The sequence below is a fragment of the Aquarana catesbeiana genome, linkage group LG10 (genome assembly GCF_042186555.1).
Source record: "Aquarana catesbeiana isolate 2022-GZ linkage group LG10, ASM4218655v1, whole genome shotgun sequence".
In the NCBI taxonomy this organism is placed as follows: Eukaryota; Metazoa; Chordata; class Amphibia; order Anura; family Ranidae; genus Aquarana; species Aquarana catesbeiana.
Genome location: NC_133333.1, coordinates 13390705 through 13411825, shown reverse-complemented (window position 1 = coordinate 13411825; position 21121 = coordinate 13390705). Strand labels below are relative to the sequence as shown.

Genomic DNA, 21121 nt, shown 5'->3' with positions numbered 1-21121 from the left:
CAATAATCTGGAGCTGTATGTGATACAGAACACGTAGAATGAAGCATTAATGATACTTAACTAATGCTCCTCTCCTGAAATACTCTGCTGAAGGACTCTGCTCCTTCCTCTATCAAACTCTCCTCTCCTGAATTACTCTGCACTGCTCCTTCCTCTATCTGAATCTCCTCTCCTGAAATACTCTGCTCCGTTCCTTCCTCTATCTGACTCTCCTCTCCTGAAATACTCTGCTTGGCTCCTTCCTCTGAATCTCCTCTCCTGAAATACTCTGCTCGGCTCCTTCCTCTATCTAACTCTCCTCTCTTGAAATACTCTGCTTCTTCCTCTATCTGACTCTCCTCTCCTGAAATACTCTGCTGGGCTCCTTCCTCTATCTAACTCTCCTCTCTTGAAATACTCTGCTCCTTCCTCTATCTGAATCTCCTCTCCTGAAATACTCTGCTCGGCTCCTTCCTCTATCTAACTCTCCTCTCCTGAAATACTCTGCTCTGCTCCTTCCTCTGACTCTCCTCTCCTGAAATACTCTGTTGGGCTCCTTCCTCTATCTAACTCTCCTCTCTTGAAATACTCTGCTCCTTCCTCTATCTGAATCTCCTCTCCTGAAATACTCTGCTCGGCTCCTTCCTCTGTCTAACTCTCCTCTCTTGAAACACTCTGCTCGGCTCCTTCCTCTGACTCTCCTCTCCTGAAATACTCTGCTCTGCTCCTTCCTCTGACTCTCCTCTCCTGAAATACTCTGCTCGGCTCCTTCCTCTATCTAACTCTCCTCTCTTGAAATACTCTGCTCCTTCCTCTATCTGACTCTCCTCTCCTGAAATACTCTGCACCACTGGAGGACCCTGCTCCTTTCTCTATAACTCTCCTCTCTTGAAATACTATACTCTGCTCCTTCCTCATTCTAACCCTCCTCTCTTGAAATACTCTGCTCCTTCCTCTATCTGACTCTCCTCTCCTGAAATACTCTGCTCGGCTCCTTCATCTGACTCTCCTCTCCTGAAATACTCTGCTCTGCTCCTTCCTCTGACTCTCCTCTCCTGAAATACTCTGGTCGGCTCCTTCCTCTATCTAACTCTCCTCTCTTGAAATACTCTGCTCCTTCCTCTATCTGACTCTCCTCTCCTGAAATACTCTGCACCACTGGAGGACCCTGCTCCTTTCTCTATAACTCTCCTCTCTTGAAATACTATACTCTGCTCCTTCCTTTATCTAACTCTCCTCTCCTGAATTACTCTGTTCTGCTCCTTCCTCGTTCTCTTCTCTCCTACATTAATCTGCACTATTCCTTCCTCTATCTAACTCTCCTCTCTTGAAATACTCTGCTCCTTCCTCTATCTGACTCTCCTCTCCTGAAATACTCTGCACCACTGGAGGACTCTGCTCCTTTCTCTATAACTCTCCTCTCCTGAAATACTATACTCTGCTCCTTCCTCTAACTCTCTTCTCCTACATTAATCTGCACTGCTCCTTCCTTTATCTGTCTCTCCTCTCCTGAAATACTCTGCACTGCTGGAGGACTCGGCTCCTTTCTCTGTATGGAAGAGGAAACGGAGGTCATGGGACTTTATATGAGGCACGCCACTACCCAGAGTCACAATAACATGAAGTAAATGGTAAGGAAAGTTTATTACAATCCAACTTACACATTGTTATATTTTACATACACAGATTTATATTTTCACTTTTATCTATCTATATTTTTAGATTAGTCTTCCTACATCCCACTACTCCATGGACTTTTCTGCTCCTCTGGCTGTTCCTTTGGTATGGATGGGTCATTCCTTCCTTCACCCCCCGGATCGGACATTGCCGTCACCCCCCGGATCGGACATTGCCGTCACCCCCGGGATCGGACATTGCCGTCACCCCCGGGATCGGACATTGCCGTCACCCCCGGGATCGGACATTGCCGTCACCCCCGGGATCGGACATTGCCGTCACCCCCCGGATCGGACATTGCCGTCACCCCCCGGATCGGACATTGCCGTCACCCCCGGGATCGGACATTGCCGTCACCCCCGGGATCGGACATTGCCGTCACCCCCGGGATCGGACATTGCCGTCACCCCCGGGATCGGACATTGCCGTCACCCCCGGGATCGGACATTGCCGTCACCCCCCCAGGATCGGACATTGCCGTCACCCCCCGGATCGGACATTGCCGTCACCCCCCGGATCGGACATTGCCGTCACCCCCGGGATCGGACATTGCCGTCACCCCCGGGATCGGACATTGCCGTCACCCCCGGGATCGGACATTGCCGTCATCCCCGGGATCGGACATTGCCGTCACCCCCGGGATCGGACATTGCCGTCACCCCCCCAGGATCGGACATTGCCGTCACCCCCCGGATCGGACATTGCCGTCACCCCCGGGATCGGACATTGCCGTCACCCCCGGGATCGGACATTGCCGTCACCCCCCCAGGATCGGACATTGCCGTCACCCCCCGGATCGGACATTGCCGTCACCCCCTTTCTCTCTCTCTCCCTTTGGGATCCAGACTAATTTCCAGCTGACTAGTAAGTACCAGACTGCTTGTCTCCCCCAGATCATGCCTTTCACTCCTGTTATAGGAAAGTGTTCAATCATTTTGACCATATATCATTATGTTATATATTTTTACTTTTTCACTCTTATAGACATTCTTTATACTGTACTCCTTATGAGTGGACATAATCCACGAAACGCGTCAAGTTCCATTTCGATTTTTCAAGAATGCCAAGACAGTCTGGTTCTTGCCATTTATACCTATTTTTGGTTGTGTCGTTATTGTGCAAATACCATCATGTATCAATACAATATCTATTTATGTGTTTTATTATGTGCCTTTTATATGTCAGCTGTTTTTTATGACTCATTACCATGTACTGTATTTTTCTGTGGTTATGTCGATTTATTCTTGGATTCTAATAAACTTTCTTTACCATTTACTTCATGTTATTGTGACTCTGGGTAGTGACGTGCCTCATTTAAAGTCCCATGACCTCCGTTTCCTCTTCCATACAAAGTGATTTAAAGAAGGAGGCGTGTCACGGTGGCGATAATCGGTCATATCTCTTGCTATATACCCCCTTCTCTCCTCCTCCTGAAATACTCCTTTCCATTACTGTATGTTGAACATCTGCACTGACTTGTACAGCCTTGACATATAGTGAACATTGTTTAGTAAATAGGTTTTCATCTGTCACACTTACCCTACATTTCCTGGAATCCTCTCAGTTCACATTGTGTACTCATTATGAGACGCAGGAGAATTAATCATTTTATTATGCTGCCGCTGAGTAACAGAAGAATATGAATAGAAGAACATATGAATTGTTGGAACTCCAGTCTGAAAGTATAGAATTGGAAGATCGGTGCTTTAAATTTCATTCCATGTGCAGCAACAAAGCTTTCCTCCGCACATTCAGAATTCTGTTGTGTGTCTGACCCGTAAGCTGGAGAGTTGGGGGCCATCTAGTGCTTAAGAGTCAGGGGCCCAGGGGTGACCTGATGTCAACAGTCAGGGGCCCAGGGGTGACCTGATGTCAACAGTCAGGGGCCAAGGGGTCACCAGATGTCAAGAGCCCAGGGGTCACCAGATGTCAAGAGCCCGGGCCCACCTGATGCCAGAGTCGGGGGCCACCAGATGTCAAGAGCCCAGGGGTCACCAGATGTCAAGAGCCCAGGGGCCACCAGATGCCAGAGTCGGGGGCCCACCTGATGTCAAGAGCCCAGGAGTCACCAGATGTCAAGAGCCGGGGGCCCACCTGATGCCAGAGTCGGGGGCCCACCTGATGCCAGAGTCGGGGGACCACCTGATGCCAGAGTCGGGGGACCACCTGATGCCAGAGTCGGGGGACCACCTGATGCCAGAGTCGGGGGACCACCTGATGCCAGAGTCGGGGGACCACCTGATGTCAAGAGCCCAGGGGTCACCAGATGTCAAGAGCCCAGGGCCCACCTGATGCCAGAGTCGGGGGCCCACCTGATGCCAGAGTCAGGGGCCCACCTGATGCCAGAGTCAGGGGCCCACCTGATGCCAGAGTCAGGGGCCCACCTGATGCCAGAGTCGGGGGCCATGGGGTCACCTGATGTCAGGGGCCACTTGATGTCAGAGTCAGGGGGTCAGAGGAGAGACAAGAGAGCTGCGGATGACGGAGGCATGTAAACTGACCACAGTGTCAGAGCTCAGCAGCCATTATATACCGTGGTCAGTTTACAGAGGGGAGGGTATAGCTAGGCAGGATCAGCCAGGTATTTCAGGTGCTACAGGGGGCCAAATTACACAGCACAATCACTGTGTTGTATAACATGCTTTAAAGGGACAGGATCAATTTTTTTTTTCTAGGGTAACAAACGCTTAAAAAAAAAAAAAAAAAAGAAAGAAAGAGAGCTCTGCGCAAATACTGCGTGACATAAATTGGTGGGCTTCGCAATTTTTTATGCTCTAGGGCAGAGCTCTCAAACTGGCGGCCCTCCAGCTGTTGTGGAACTATAAGTTCCATCATGCCCCTGCCCGAGAGAGTCATGCTTGTAACTGTCAGTCTTGCAATGCCTCATGGGACTTGTAGTTTTGCAACAGCTGGAGGGCTGCCAGTTTGAGACCCCCTGCACCAGGGCCTCTACTTTAAAAAAAAAATTATGTTTGTTTGAGGGTCCTAACTAATTTTCTAGCCAAAAAATACTGATTGTTACATGTGAACAAAAAGTATCAGAAAAGGCCTGTGGGGGTCAAGAGGCTATGTACACAGCTCAGTGATAATGCCACTGCTACTACAAGGCAATATCTGGGTTTGTAAAGACGAAGACGAAGAAGAAGAATACATCGGGGGTTTGGGGGTGGTAATTTCCCAGAGATGGGCTTGGCAACCTGAATATGTTTTTTTTTTTTAACCATTAATAGGTCAAGATACATAAAAAAATAATTACCTTTGATTACATTGCTATTAATATAAAAAACAGGAATCATCATCAGCTGACCAGAGCCTTTTATTCACCATACTGTCCAAACGTACACTAATAAAATGAAAGAAAAAAAAAAAAACAGGAAAACCAAGCAGGCGGGACACAGAGAAAATCCGGGCGGCGGTTACTTGTAGAATTCGTGTTCTTGCTCGTCTTTTTTGATCACCGTCTTGTACGCTTTCTCAAAGTCCTTGGCCAGAACTATGTAGCGATTCTCGCGCACGGCAAGCATACCGCCCTGGAAATAAAAAAGATAAATAAGTTCACCACGGGAGGTGTAACAGGTGGAAGTCACCAATTAAAGTCTGGAGGAGCGGCAGGGGTGTGGCTTCATATGCAGGGCACGAGAGCCCCTTTCTATCAAAGCCAGGAGGAGCAGAAGGGGAGTGGCTTAAATGCAGGGCACAGGAGCTATTTTCAATTAAAGCCCGGAGGAGGGGCAGGGGAGTGGCTTCATATGCAGGACATGAGAGCTACTTTTCATCAAAGCCTGGAGGAGGGGCTTCATATACAGGACACGAGAGCCCCTTTCAATTAAAGCCTGGAGAAGCGGCAGGGGTGTGGCTTAATATGCAAGGAACAGGGAGCCCCTGTCAATCAAAGCCTGGAGGAGGGGCAGGGGAGTGGCTTCATATGCAGGGCATGAGAGCTTCTTTCAATTGTGACACTAAAGGTTCGGGTTTTTTTTAAAATAACAAACATATCATACTTACCTCCATACCTTAGCTGTGCAGCTTGTTTTGCAGAAAGTGGCCCCGAACCTCGTCTTCTGGGGTCCCCCAGCTGCTCTCTCTCGGCTCCTCCCCACATCAGACAACCCCCTGGGAGAAGCGCTCTCCAGGGGGGTTACCTTGCGGGTGAGCTCCCGAGTCCAGCATTAGGCGCCCATAGAGGCCGAATGCAGGACTCGGCCACGCCCCCCCCCCCCCCCCCCCCCCCGGTCATTGGATTTGATTGACAGCAGCGGAAGACAATGGCTGCGCTGCTATTAATCTATCCAATCAAGAGCCGAGAACCCCCCGGCAGAGAGACAGTGTCTCCGTGGGACAAATTCGAGAGTTCAGGTAAGTAAAATGGGGGGGGGGGGGGGGCTGGGGGGCCGGTCACTGACAGGTGTTTTTTCACCTTAATGCATAGGAAGCATTAGGGTGAAAAAACATGGCCCTTTACAACCCCTTTAAAGCTTGGAGGATTGGCAGGGGAGTGGCTTCATATGCAAGACACAAGAGCCCCCTACAATCAAAGCCTGGAGGAGGGGCAGGGGAGTGGCTTCATATGCAGGACACGAGAGCTACTTTTAATCAAAGCCTGGAGGAGGGGCAGGGGAGTGGCTTCATATGCAGGACACGAGAGCTACTTTTAATCAAAGCCTGGAGGAGGGGCAGGGGAGTGGCTTCATATGCAGGACACGAGAGCTACTTTTAATCAAAGCCTGGAGGAGGGGCAGGGGAGTGGCTTCATATGCAGGACACGAGAGCTACTTTTAATCAAAGCCTGGAGGAGGGGCAGGGGAGAGGCTTCATATGCAGGACACAAGAGCCTGTTTCGATTAAAAGCTTTTAGGAGGCCATGACATCGGCTTGCAATCAAAAGCCTAAAAATCGACTGACCATCAGCAGACCAAACTGTACCTACCTCTTGGCAAATGGAGTTGATATCGGCTCCAGAAATTTTATCAGGGCGAGCGACATCTGCAGAGCAGTCAAGGAGTTTAATTTTATGCACCCATAAAAATGATTTCCATGTTAAACCTGTAACATTTAGCCCACCCATACACATGCACATTAACGGCTTCAATACCGGGCACTTTCACCCCCTTCCTGCCCCAGGCCGATTTTCGGCTTTCAGAGCTGTCATATTTTGAATGACAATTGCGCGGTCATGCTACACAAAAATTTTATCATTTGTTCACACAACTAGAGCTTTCTTTTGGTGGTATTTAATCACTACTGGGTTTATTTTTTTTTGCCAAAAAAAAAATGTAGAACAAAAAAAAATAAAATAAAATGCTGCTTCTTCTTCGCTTAGGTTATAAAACCTTGCAAATAATAAATTGTTCTTCATAATTTTAGGCCAGAATGTATTCTTCTTTGGTGAAAATAACCCAAATCAGATTCTATTATTTAGTCTGCAGGAAAGTTAGTGAGTCCACAAACTATGGTGTAAATATCTGAAAACTGATCAATCCTGACGGCCGATCTCATTTCTTGAGACCCAAAAATGCCAGGACAGTACAAATACCCCTCAAATGACCCTTTTTGAAAAGTAGACAGTCCAAGGTATTTAGTAGGAGGCAGTGCATGTCATAAGCTTTTGAAAAATTAAGAAATGTATTTTATTTTTTACATACTGTCACCAGCACATTACAGTGTCATCATATAACTGGTGTGGCGGTGATCAGACACACTGACTGGCGACCGTGCAAAAAAAATTTTTTTTTCAAATTTCTTATTTTTCATTTGATTTTTTTTCCCCTTTTTGTTTGACTTTTTTTTCTTTTTTTTTTTTTTTTTAAACACACTTTGACCAGAGCAATATAACGTTACCATAGTAACATTGTACTACTCTGGGGAAGAGATCAGGATTTTTTTTTTTTAAGCATTATATTTGCATTACTTTGCTATATGCAAGCATTTTAAATGAATGAAATCGATTCATTTTTTATGTTGTTGTTGTGATTAGCTGTGATTGGTCAGAGCTAATCACATGATACAGATGGGCTGTGTTTGGCCCAGTCTGTACCCAGTGATTACATTGATCAATTATAACTAGCAACACAATTGTATACAATAGATGGCTTCAAAGGAAACCATCCATTGTATACAACTGTCATGTGACCTGCTGTGATTGGTTACAGGGGTCACTTGGTACGGGCAGCGGGCCGGTACAGTGATCAGTCATCGGCTGTGTCCGGTGGATGCAGCTGGTGACAGATAGCACGGCCCCGATCTGGGAGAATGTCATAGGATGTCTGGCTGGATCGACGAGAGGTTCCCGCCGGCGTCATTATGCCATATGCCGGGCGGGAACTGATTAAAAATGGGATAAATGATGGGCGTTTCTGTATCTTCCCTAAAAAGATGAGGCATAATGTAATGGCATCCAAGACCCTTCTATGACTCCCCAAGGCCAAGACCCTTCTATGACTACCCCCCCCCCCCCAAGTGAGTATTATACCCCAACACCTCATGCCAGTCTGGGACCCCACATGTTTTCTGCCCCATCCCTGCAGTAAGTTTTATGCCCTGACACCCCATGCCAGTCTGGGACACCAAGGCCTAAACCTCACTGGAAGAATCAAACCCAATACAATTAATAACAATGATGATTGCCACGCATGAAGGATACAATCTTCCATATCCACTTCTTCAGACAAGTTCATCTTGCTGGTGATGGTGGAGAAGATGAGACGTTTCTGCCTTCGGTCGGGCAGTGGGAATTCGATCTTGCGGTCCAAGCGGCCGGGTCGCAGAAGGGCCGGATCTAGAGTGTCAGCTCTGTTTGTGGCCATGATGACCTGAAGGCAGAAAAAACAGAGAGACTTGATGCCCCCATTTATCCCCAACAAATCATACAACAAATGGCCACAACCCACCAGGCATGTCTTTTTATTACCACCCCCCTTCTATGGAAGGTGAGCCAGGCCTCACATTACCACCCAGGTATGTACGTCAATGGTTCTGATTCTCGGTAGATCAGTGAACAGCACCAGGCGGGGGATTCCTTACCTTCACATTGACATTCTGATCAAACCCGTCCATCTGATTCAGGAGCTCCAGCAGAATTCTCTGTACCTCTCTGTCAGCTGTAAGGATACAGAATGAGGGAAGTGACCATAAAGACCAAATCCACACCATTTTTTTATATTGTATTGGATAGAACAGACAATGGTTACAGTCTGTGGTATTTGTGTCTGGGTCTCTGATGAGAATTCCTCGATTCCAGTTCTGTGAACTGGTGTGAAATTGCTCTAATGGGACACAGGCTAGCGTCAGTGGGAGGAACAGTGCCCCATTAGTCGGCGTCGGGGGGAGGAACAGTGCCCCATTAGTCGGCGTCGGGGGGAGGAACAGTGCCCCATTAGTCGGCGTCGGGGGGAGGAACAGTGCCCCATTAGTCGGCGTCGGGGGGAGGAACAGTGCCCCATTAGTCGGCGTCGGGGGGAGGAACAGTGCCCCATTAGTCGGCGTCGGGGGGAGGAACAGTGCCCCATTAGTCGGCGTCGGGGGGAGGAACAGTGCCCCATTAGTCGGCGTCGGGGGGAGGAACAGTGCCCCATTAGTCGGCGTCGGGGGGAGGAACAGTGCCCCATTAGTCGGCGTCGGGGGGAGGAACAGTGCCCCATTAGTCGGCGTCGGGGGGAGGAACAGTGCCCCATTAGTCGGCGTCGGGGGGAGGAACAGTGCCCCATTAGTCGGCGTCGGGGGGAGGAACAGTGCCCCATTAGTCGGCGTCGGGGGGAGGAACAGTGCCCCATTAGTCGGCGTCGGGGGGAGGAACAGTGCCCCATTAGTCGGCGTCGGGGGGAGGAACAGTGCCCCATGTGTCGGCGTCGGGGGGAGGAACAGTGCCCCATGTGTCGGCGTCGGGGGGAGGAACAGTGCCCCATGTGTCGGCGTCGGGGGGAGGAACAGTGCCCCATGTGTCAGTGTCGGGGGGAGGAACAGTGCCCCCATGTGTCAGTGTCGGGGGGAGGAACAGTGCCCCCATGTGTCAGTGTCGGGGGGAGGAACAGTGCCCCCATGTGTCAGTGTCGGGGGGAGGTACAGTGCCCCCATGTGTCAGTGTCGGGGGGAGGAACAGTGTCCCATTCAGATTGGGGATGAAAGTGCTAGATGATGCTGGATGTCCTCCAGCCAGGAAATGAGTTGGGCTCTATCTGACTTGCTGCAGCTTCTAATTCACATGGTGAGAAGCTCACAGTGTGCGGTGAAATCAGAGGAAACCGTTTCAGTCTAGGAGAAGAGCAGATACAACTGTTCAAGACTGAAGGGGAGGCCGGATTTCTCTCCTTCTTCCCCAGCTCCAGGTGGATGAAGTTTGAGGGAGAATTCCCTTTGTGCCACTTAAAGGCAAATCATACCTGGCTGCTCCAGATGTTTGGTTGGAGTTGCACTATGAACTTTGTACAATGGCTGCAGCATAAAAACAAAACACATCTCTCTCTCTCCTCCTGAGAAGACACTCACCTCCTGTCTGTGCATCAAACCTCTTTGTGGCGATCGCGTCAATTTCATCAATAAATATGATGGCGGGGGCGTTCTCTTTGGCGAGTCGGAAGACATCTCTCACCATGCGAGGACCCTCACCCAGGTACTTCTGGACAAACTCTGAGCCCACCACACGAATGAAAGCAGCTGTAATGGTAAAATATGATGGTCTCAGCGTACATTGAAAGCACCACTAGACCCAAATTTTATTTAAAGCCCCGTCCCAGACACAAGAAAAGAAGAAAAACCCTAACACAAGCACCTTGGTAAACCCCTCGGGACAATAGTAACAGCTTATGTGTTTTTTATTCAACACCCCCTTCCATATCGCTCTCTCCTCTTCTACAGAGAAGAAGAAGGAAGGAAGGAAGGAAGGAAGGGAAAGGAAAAAGAAGGAAGGAAGGAAGGAAGGGAAAGGAAAAAGAAGGAAGGAAGGAAGGAAGGGAAAGGAAAAAGAAGGAAGGAAGGAAGGAAGGAAGGGAAAGGAAAAAGAAGGAAGGAAGGAAGGAAGGGAAAGGAAAAGGAAGGAAGGAAGGAAGGGAAAGGAAAAAGAAGGAAGGAAGGAAGGAAGGAAGGGAAAGGAAAAAGAAGGAAGGAAGGAAGGAAGGGAAAGGAAAAAGAAGGAAGGAAGGAAGGAAGGAAGGAAGGGAAAGGAAAAAGAAGGAAGGAAGGAAGGGAAAGGAAAAAGAAGGAAGGAAGGAAGGAAGGAAGGAAGGAAGGAAGGAAGGAAGGAAGGGAAAGGAAAAAGAAGGAAGGAAGGAAGGAAGGAAGGAAGGAAGGAAGGGAAAGGAAAAAGAAGGAAGGAAGGAAGGGAAAGGAAAAAGAAGGAAGGAAGGAAGGAAGGAAGGGAAAGGAAAAAGAAGGAAGGAAGGAAGGGAAAGGAAAAAGAAGGAAGGAAGGGAAAGGAAAAAGAAGGAAGGAAGGAAGGAAGGAAGGAAGGAAGGAAGGAAGGGAAAGGAAAAAGAAGGAAGGAAGGAAGGAAGGAAGGGAAAGGAAAAAGAAGGAAGGAAGGGAAAGGAAAAAGAAGGAAGGAAGGGAAAGGAAAAAGAAGGAAGGAAGGAAGGAAGGAAGGAAGGAAGGAAGGAAGGGAAAGGAAAAAGAAGGAAGGAAGGAAGGGAAAGGAAAAAGAAGGAAGGAAGGAAGGGAAAGGAAAAAGAAGGAAGGAAGGAAGGGAAAGGAAAAAGAAGGAAGGAAGGAAGGGAAAGGAAAAAGAAGGAAGGAAGGAAGGGAAAGGAAAAAGAAGGAAGGAAGGAAGGAAGGGAAATGAAAGGAAAAAGAAGGAAGGAAGGAAGGGAAAGGAAAGGAAAAAGAAGGAAGGAAGGAAGGGAAAGGAAAAAGAAGGAAGGAAGGAAGGGAAAGGAAAAAGAAGGAAGGAAGGAAGGGAAAGGAAAAAGAAGGAAGGAAGGAAGGGAAAGGAAAAAGAAGGAAGGAAGGAAGGGAAAGGAAAAAGAAGGAAGGAAGGAAGGAAGGAAGGAAGGAAGGAAGGAAGGAAGAGAAAAAAGAAGGAAGGAAGGAAGGAAGGAAGGAAGGAAAGAAGGAAAAGGAAAAAGAAGGAAGGTTTGGATTTCATTTACTGTATTATGGTGTATAACTCACTATGTATATTGTCTTGTTGACATTGAAACTGCCTTCTCTTGGTTGAAAAAAAAAAAAAAAAGTACAAAAAAGGTATGAAAAAAACCCCCAGCCCTATTCTGACATCAGAGCGGAGGGGTGGATAGGGAAGAAGTATTTTCTGAGGGTGAAGATCCACTATAAGAAGCCTTCAGTTCTGCAGTGCTGTGGAGACCCCATTGCACGGGTATTTTTTAATGTCAGAGTTCAGCTTTAAGCCAATTTAGGTAAAGGAGGTTTTAAAACAATTGTGGAAAAAATGAAAATGTATACCACATTATCATCAGTGTACAGTGTTAGTTTACCTTTTATTTTTTTTAATTTTTTTTTAGAAAACGTGAATTACACTTTAAATATATATAGATAGTGAAATTTTATATTCATAAAAAAATAATATCTAACTGGTCTATTCTTTTTGTCTGTCTAGTGAATATCTGCGCCCCCCCCCCCCTCCCCCCAAACGCACTTACCTGTAGTGTGATGAGCCACAGCTTTGGCCAGCATGGTCTTCCCACAGCCGGGGGGCCCGTACATCAGCACCCCACGGGGTGGATCAATGCCAATCTGCAGAGTAAGGGAAGGGGAGTCCGCTGTCATATTATACTTCCAGTGAACGATCGCCTATTCGGCTCAGAGAAAATCCTACCTGTTTATAGAGCTCAAAGTGTGTTAATGGCAGCTCCACCGCCTCGCGGACTTCCTGTTTCTGGATATCCATGCCTCCGATGTCCGAATACAAGACGTCTGGCTTCTGGTCTACAGATGCAACAAAAAAGGCAGAGGATCAATACTAAGGGCTGATCTCATGCTACACTCCGAAGGCCATTTATAGAGGGAGAGGAGACCACTATGAGCCCATCATGACAAAAAAAAAAAAAAGGCCGTCACACAACCTGAACCCCCACCCAACGCGTTTACAGGAAATATCTGGTGCCGATCCGTTACCTGCTGTCAGCATCATAATACTGCTGTCTGCCTCCGGAGGAAGAACGTCTACCAGAGCATTGCTGTGCTTGTGAAGAGCGACTGAGGCGTTCGGCTTCAGCAGCTCCCGATCGATGGTGCTCAGTATCCGCACATAATAATTGGAACCTACAGAGGGAATATAAAACACTTCAATAAACCTGCGCAAGTAAAAGTCACTGGGGGGGGGGGGGGGGATTAATTTAGAGCAAATCGGCCAAACCTGAAGAACTTGAGTCCCCTAACTGCTGGCCCTGCCGACCCCCTTACTGGCACCGTGATCTGTGATGGTCACTCTCTGCCGTCCCTTTGGGGCCTGGCAGAGCCCTGCGGTAGACCTGCGCATGCACAGGTGTGCGAACGTGGCGTAATTAAGAAGGTACAGTAAATCTATGTCCGTTCTGAGCAACAGGTAAAAGGTTCTCTTTTGTCTGTTGACACCAGAAGAAAAAGGAAGGTATAGAAAATGATGTGCGGTGGGCAATCTGACACTGGCTGGGAGGTACACCAACATCACCAGTGACACTACTATACACTGTCACTGTAATGGCATTGGCTGGGAAAGGGGTTAACATTTTGGGGTAATCAAGGGGTTAAGCGTGTGCCGCTTTGTACTAAATATCTGTTTGTTTCTTCTCTCTGCAGATCGTTCCCTCTACAGAGCCCTGTGTTGGTTGTTAAAGCGGAACTTCAATCATTTTTTCCCATCTATTACATCTTCTGCCCTTGTTGTTATTTTAACTTTGGATAGTAAAACTTTTTTTTTCTGCCAATAAATCCCTTATACAGCCCACTTCCTGTTTCTTGTCTGGTCATTAGACTAGGCTTATGACACCTTGCACAACTCTCACTCTCCTGAGAGTTTGCCAGGAAGGGAGGGGGGGATGAGTCATAAGAGGGCCAATGCGAGCTGCAGGTGTTCCTCTGTGTAAATCCAGGAAGGGAGGGGGGGATGAGTCATAAGAGGGCCAATAAGCGCTGCAGAGCTGGAGGTGTGCCTCTGTGTAAATCCAGGAGGGGGGGGGGGGGGTGAGTCATAAGAGGGCCAATAAGCGCTGCAGAGCTGGAGGTGTGCCTCTGTGTAAATCCAGGAAGGGAGGGGATGAGTCATAAGAGGGCCAATAAGCGCTGCAGAGCTGGAGGTGTGCCTCTGTGTAAATCCAGGAAGGGGGGGGGGGTGAGTCATAAGAGGGCCAATAAGCGCTGCAGAGCTGGAGGTGTGCCTCTGTGTAAATCCAGGAAGGGAGGGGATGAGTCATAAGAGGGCCAATAAGCGCTGCAGAGCTGGAGGTGTGCCTCTGTGTAAATCCAGGAAGGAAGGGGGGGGGGGGAGTCATAAGAGGGCCAATAAGCGCTGCAGAGCTGGAGGTGTGCCTCTGTGTGTCTGTGTAAATCCAGGAAGTGAACAGGCAGCAGTTTCAGCTGCCCACAGTTAAAATGGCTGCAGCCAGACTCAGTGGGGGGAGATTTCTGCAGCATATTTGGCAAGTACAGAGTCACAGTATATATAAAATAATATGCAAAGTGGTTGGAGAGAAGCTTCAGAATGGCCAAAGATGTTTTTATTACAAAATGATGTGAGCGGACTGCAGTACTTCTTTAAAAACACAGGGCTCTGGGCTGTGATTGGACACAGCGGATCAGTAGGTCTCAGCCATGAAACATTGGCTGAAACCTGTTGACAAAAATCAGAAAATGTGATTATTCACAGCGGGAGTTGGCTGGGGCGCACCCTGAACCCGGGAGAGAGTGCTGGACGTAGAGGTACGAGCCGCCCAACCGCTGTAAAATGCGGACAGGTGGTTAAAAAAAAAAAAAAAAAAAAAAAAAAAAGGAGGCACTGGCCAAACTAAAAACTCCGCCCACCCACATGATCCTGATAATCGGAATAGGTCTACGGTTTTATTTTTTTCTCCTGGTGTCAACAGATCCTCAGGAGGGTCAAAGGAAGTACAAGTCTATGCAGAGAACAAGCCAAACATTAAAGAGAACCTGTTACTTCATCCTCGGAGATCAGAGGAAGGATCTACAAACTGGTGTAGAGTATAGAGGGATGGAATGATGTTCTGTACCAGTTGTGGATCCTACGATGGCCGTGTTCTGGTCCACCGCCTCCAGGAACTGCCCAATCACCAGAGGGATACTCTGAATCCGCTTCACCTCCTCCTGGGCGTGGAGGAATTCCTTCTTCAGGTTCTTCTGCTCGTCCTTAATGTACTCCTCCTGAACCTCCAGGAACTCCAGCTCCTGCTGCAATTTCTAGGACAAGAGAAACAAGAAGTTATAAAAGGATTTACGAAAACGTCTAACGGTCAGTCAGCCCAGTCCTCTGCACCCCCCTCCCCCCCCGTGTGTTCATCAGTTGTTTGCCGGCTCAGTCCTGTACAATTTACAAGGATCTGATTGGCTACAATGAACCACTTCCAGACCGCCCACCGCCGTTATACGACTTTGAAGAGGAATACCGTTGTTATGATAGCAGCTAGCTTCCATAACCCCGGTATCCTCTTCTTCAGCGGGCAGTCTGCTTCAAGATAAAAGTGGTCTCTGCGAAGGATTCGCCGCAAGATCACTTTTATCGGCAGCGGGAGAGTGCTCCAGTGCCCTCCACCACTTACCTGAGCTGTCGGCAGCGGCGGAGGCGATCGGATCCTTTCCCTAGCCTGACATGGAGATGAGTGAGGGGAAGATGGCCCCCAACCATCTCCATATCATTGCAAGGCGGAAGTGACGTCAAAACATCACTTCCACCCATAGATCTTAAAGGGCCATTTTTTTTTTTTTTTTGTATTTTTTTTAATGAAAAAAATAAATAAATAAAAAATGTATTTTTATTGCATTTTAGTGTAAATATGACATCTGAGGTCTTTTTGACTCCCAGATCTCATATTTAAGGAGGTCCTGTCATGCTTTTCTAAAAGTGATAAAAAAAAAAAAAAATTAAATAAAAAGAGTGTCAAAAAAAAAAAAAAAGTACTTGCACGCAGAATAGGACTGGGGAAAAAAATCAATTTGAATCTTGAATCGATTTGAGAGGTCAAATCGATTCAAAATTTCAGCGAATCCCTTTTTTTTTTTTTTTCCCCACCAGGACCGGTGCTGACACCGCGCCAGTCCTGAGGAGCTGCGGGCAAGGAGTTTTTAGGTGAGGCCGCGGCTTCGGCCTAGTTCGCGAGGCCGGATGCTGCGGACTAGGCCGAAGCCGCGGCCTCGCCTAAAAGCTCATGCCCGCAGCGCCTCAGGACCGGCGTGATTTCCAAAAAAAAAAAAAAAAACTCGATTCGAATCGTGAATCGAGTTTTTTTTAAGAGAATCGAAGATTTTTTGTTTTTTTAAGAAAATCTCCCAGCCCTAATATATATATATATATATATATATAATATTATATTAACGTTGCCTATGGAGATTTTAAAGTACCGTAGTTTGTCGCCATTCCACAAGCGTGCGCAATTTTAAAGCGTGACACGTTAGGTATCTATTTACTCGGTGTAACATCATCATTTATATCATGCTAAAAAAACTGAGGTAAATATTGTGTTTTGTTATTTTTCCTTTATGAAAGTGTATTTTTTTCCAAAAAAAAAAAAAAAATTAAAAAAAATTGTGTGCAAATACTGTGTGACACAAAATCTTGCAACGATCCCCATTTTATTCTCTAGGGTCTCCGCTAAAAAAAAAAAAAAAATATATAATGTTTGGGGGTAATACTGATTTAAAAACTTTTAGACCCCTTTCACACTGAGGCAGTTTTCAGGCATTTTAGCGCTAGAAATAGCACCTGTAAACTGCCTCCCGTGACGCCCGAATGTGAAACCCGCGAGTGCTCTCACACTGCCAGCAGCTTCTTTGGGGCAGTTTGGGAGCGCTGTATACAGCGCTCCCAAAACACCCCTGCCCATTGCAATGATTGGGCAGCGATTCGGAAGTGCCGCAACTTGGGGCGTTTTTAACCCTTTCTTCAGCCAATAGCGGGGGGGGGGGCTAAAAGCGCACCCCTGCTAGCGGCCAAAAAGCACCGCTTAAACCGCGGTAAAGTGCCGCCAAGACGAGCGTCGCTTTACTGCCAACGCAAGGGCGGCCCCCCAGTGTGAAAGGGGTCTTAATCAAAAAGTTCCAGAAAAGTCCTGGTCCTCAAGTGGATAAATAAAATTTAAAAAATGGCCGGGGGAAGGGCTATTTAATATCTTTCTGGTCTGTAGTTCCTGTTGAAGGCGGAGCTAATTGCCTTTAAAGTGAAGCCACTCTGGAAGAGGATTGGGGGGGGGGAGTTCGTTGGTTGTTTTTTCTGCAGCGATTGCACACATTCAAGTGTTTACAAAGGAGTCCTCCAATAAGGAGTTCAGGGAGAGTTCAGGGAGGGTTCACCTTGTATCGGCTGTACAGATCCTCCAGATCTTCCGGCTCCGGAGCGAGGAAAGAAAGAGCCGTGATTGGACGTGAAGAGGACAGGGAGGGGACATCATCCTGATAACAGAGAGAAAATAAGAAACAATCAGACAGAATACAAAATGTAATTTACACATTTAAAGGGACAGAAATGACAGGTTCTCTTGTCTCAGTCGCTTTTATTCCTCTGTATAAATCGGATGGGAAGGTGATGTGCATTTTCCCTGAAATCGGGGCGTCATCGGACTCGGGACACTTTAAAACTCACTGATCCCGGAAACGGTAAGTTCTCCTTTTGCCGTATTATAAAATAAATCCCGCCACCCCTCCGGTCCCTGATGCACAAAGCGGCTCTGTGATGCCCCTCTCCTTCCACTCTGCAATACCCGGCCCCGGAGCGAGGATTCATCATAGTGCTCACAATGGCAAGCGCTCATTGGTCAACACAAACACATGACCAGGCTGTCCAATCAAAGGCTTCTTCTTCTGGTATGGTGACCCAGAAAAACAGGATTGCTTCTCACACCCACCAATGGATGCTCGACCTCGTGAGAATTAGACATGTGCAATTCTTTTAGTTCCGAATTTGTTTTTTTTTCAACTAATTTAGACAAATTCGTTCTTTCAGAAATATCAGAATTTCCAAAGATTCGAAAATCCAAAAATAAGAATGAAAATTTCAAAAATTCAAAAGAACAAAAATCCAAAAATTCTAATAAGTATTACGATTAAATGATAGGTATTGGAATTGCCTTTCAAATTTGGCTGTTAGTGAATGTAACGAATACGAATTTATCCAAAGTTACCAATTATCCGAAATAACGAATGGCGCATTTAAGCTAATGGAACAGAATGAAATAATAATAAATAATATGTTTTTATTATTATTGTTATTTATTATTATTAATTTGTTTAGATAAAGGTATTCATTCTTTTGTAAATTAGAATAAATTCGTAACATTCACTATAAGCCAAATATGAAAGGAATGAATACGAATTTGTTCGAATTTACGAAAGAATGGATACCGTATCTAAACAAATTAATAATAATAAATAACAATAATAATAAAAACATATTATTTATTATTATTTCATTCTGTTCCATTAGCTTAAATGCGCCATTCGTTATTTCGGATAATTTGTAACTTTGGATAAATTCGTATTCGTTACATCCACTAACAGCCAAATTTAAAAAGGAAATTCCAACACCTATATACCTTTCATAGTTAGAACGAAAATTCGAAATAATAACTAACTATGAAATTATAGGTGTTGGAATTTCCTTTTTAAATTTGGCTGTTAGTGAATGTAACGAATACGAATTTATCCAAAGTTACGAAGTATCCGAAAAAACGAATGGCGCATTTAAACAAATGGAACACAACAAAATAATAATAAATAATACATTTTTATTATTGTTTATTATTATTATTAATTTGTTTAGATACGGTATCCATTCTTTCGTAAATTCGAACAAATTCGTATTCATTCCTTTCATATTTGGCTTATAGTGAATGTTACGAATTTATTCTAATTTACAAAAGAATGAATACCTTTATCTAAACAAATTAATAATAATAAATAACAATAATAATAAAAACATATTATTTATTATTATTTCGTTCTGTTCCATTAGCTTAAATGCGCCATTCGTTATTTCGGATAATTGGTAACTTCGGATAAATTCGTATTCGTTACATTCACTAACAGCCAAATTTGAAAGGAAATTCCTAAAATGGAACGCAACAAAATAATAATAAATAATACATTTTCATTATTATTGTTTATTATTATTATTAATTTGTTTAGATACGGCATCCATTCTTTCGTAAATTCGAATTCATTCCTTTCATATTTAGCTTATCATGAATGTAACGAATACGAATTTGTTTGAATTTACGAAAGAATAAATACCGTAGCTAAACAAATTAATAATAATAAATAATAAAAATGTATTATTTATTATTCCGTTTCCTTTGTTTAGATGCGCCTTTCGTTATTTCGGATAATTGGTAACTTCGGATACATTCGTATTCGTTACATTCGCTAACAGCCAAATTTGAAAGGAAATTCCTAAAATGGAACGCAACAAAATAATAATAAATAATACATTTTTATTATCGTTTATTATTATTATTATTATTAATTTGTTTAGAAACGGTATCCATTCTTTCGTAAATTCGAACAAATTCGTACCTTTCATATTTGGCTTATAGTGAATGTTACGAATACGAATTTGTTCAAATTTATGAAAGAATAAATACCATATCTAAACAAATTAATAATAATAAATAATAAAAATGTATTATTTATTATTCCGTTTCCTTTGTTTAGATGCGCCTTTCGTTATTTCGGATAATTCGTAACTTCTAATAAATTCATATTCGTTACATTCACTAACAGCAAAATTTTAAAGGAAATTCCAAAACCTATAATTTAATAGTTATTATTTTGAATTTTCGTTCTTTCGGATTTTCCTTTATTTTCGAATTTAAAGAAAAAAAAAAAAAAAGGAAAATGAACACATTTTTCGGCAGTGCACATGTCTAGTGAGCTTCTCACTCCGGGGCCGTGTATTGCGGTGAAATCCGGCGGTGGAGTCGGTTCACTTGTTTTTTTTTTATGGTTAATGAACCCTTTAGGACAGTCCCCTCCTATTATACGGGTTGTTCCTAAATCCAAAGCTGCCCATAAAATATACAAATCTAAAAATTGTATAGCGAGACGGACAATCCGTCCAATCAGACCCTGACACTACAGAAGTAATGGGAGATCTAAAGGAGATTGACCAATACAATGTGATTGCACAGCTTAAAACCCAACTGTCCGATCTCCTCCAGATCCACCATAAACCATGCAGTGCGAGGGGCTGATCGACACAGGTTGGTCACACTGCTAAAGCCTAGTACACACGATGAGATTATTGGACGAACGATCGTCCGTTTTGCTTGTTTGTTTGTTTTTTTTTTTTTGCATGAAAGTCTCCATATCGAAAACGTAGGTTGCAAAAGTACGAAAGTTCTCGCACGACAGAATAAAAAACAAAAACAAAAAAAAACCCGAAGTGATGTCATGTGTTGTATTTTGTGGTGAAAACTGTACTGTCCGATCTGGTATTGTACGAGAAAAATGAAAAATGTTCGTGTTTTGTGTCCCTTTGGAAAATTTTGGACGATAGCTGTGTGCTGACGATCAGATTATCGTACAATCGCTTAGAAAGCAGTATTTTTTTTTTTGTACGATAATCTGATCATGTGTACGGGCCTGTGCAATCGGATTGTAAGCTCAGCCCAACGCAGATTGTACAATCAGATTGCATGCTCAGCCCAAGGCAAATTGTACAATCAGATTGCATGCTCAGCCCAAGGCAAATTGTACAATCGGATTGCATGGTCACCCGAACACAAATTGTAGAACTGGTTTGCTCATCTGAACTTGGATTGTATAGTGTGTGGTTGTATAGTGTGTGATTGTATAGTGTGTGATTGTATAGTGTGTGGCCGGCTTTAAGGATCTCATACAGTGTGTGTGTTCCTCCTTAATGGGTCTGTACGGTGATTGTACAATGTATGGTCGGCTGATAGGCCTGTGTATGGGCCCCGAGGAGGAACACGATCCCCGGGAATTCCTCCTGGGCCCCCAGCTCTATCACATTGATGGACGGACATGACTGCAGAGATTTCCCATCCCCCCCCCTCTCTCTCTCGGTACCTGTCCGCTGCCTTTCTCTATGATGATCCCGATCTCCTCCATTCTCCTGTGTCACTGCGGGCCCCGGTCACTACTGACTACTTCCGGCGCCGGGAGATGACGTCGGCAGCAGAGGCTGTGCTGGGGGGTCACGTGGACACCGGCTGGCCTATGATCCCTTATCCCTCAGTAGGCGGGGACAAGCCACATGGGCAACAGAGCTGAGCCTGGAGGCCCCGCCCCTCCGCCATAGAGCGTGATTACTCATTTCCGGTCTGATACACAACATTGTTACATTGTATCCATTACC

At 45.5% G+C, this 21121-nt stretch overlaps 1 protein-coding gene across 1 annotated transcript; it reads right to left on the bottom strand.

Moving 5' to 3' along the window:
• Nucleotides 1–4954: 4954 nt before the first annotated feature.
• On the bottom strand, nucleotides 4955–20985 carry PSMC4 (proteasome 26S subunit, ATPase 4). The gene is made up of 11 exons (XM_073601659.1): nucleotides 20833–20985; nucleotides 17101–17199; nucleotides 14808–14994; nucleotides 12718–12864; nucleotides 12419–12528; nucleotides 12243–12336; nucleotides 10138–10305; nucleotides 8677–8753; nucleotides 8297–8465; nucleotides 6584–6639; nucleotides 4955–5186 (listed from the first exon to the last, which is right to left on the bottom strand). Exons 1-11 carry the CDS (start codon nucleotides 20872–20874, stop codon nucleotides 5073–5075), a joined length of 1263 nt encoding a protein of 420 aa, XP_073457760.1. The 5' UTR covers nucleotides 20875–20985; the 3' UTR covers nucleotides 4955–5072.
• Nucleotides 20986–21121: the final 136 nt, after the last annotated feature.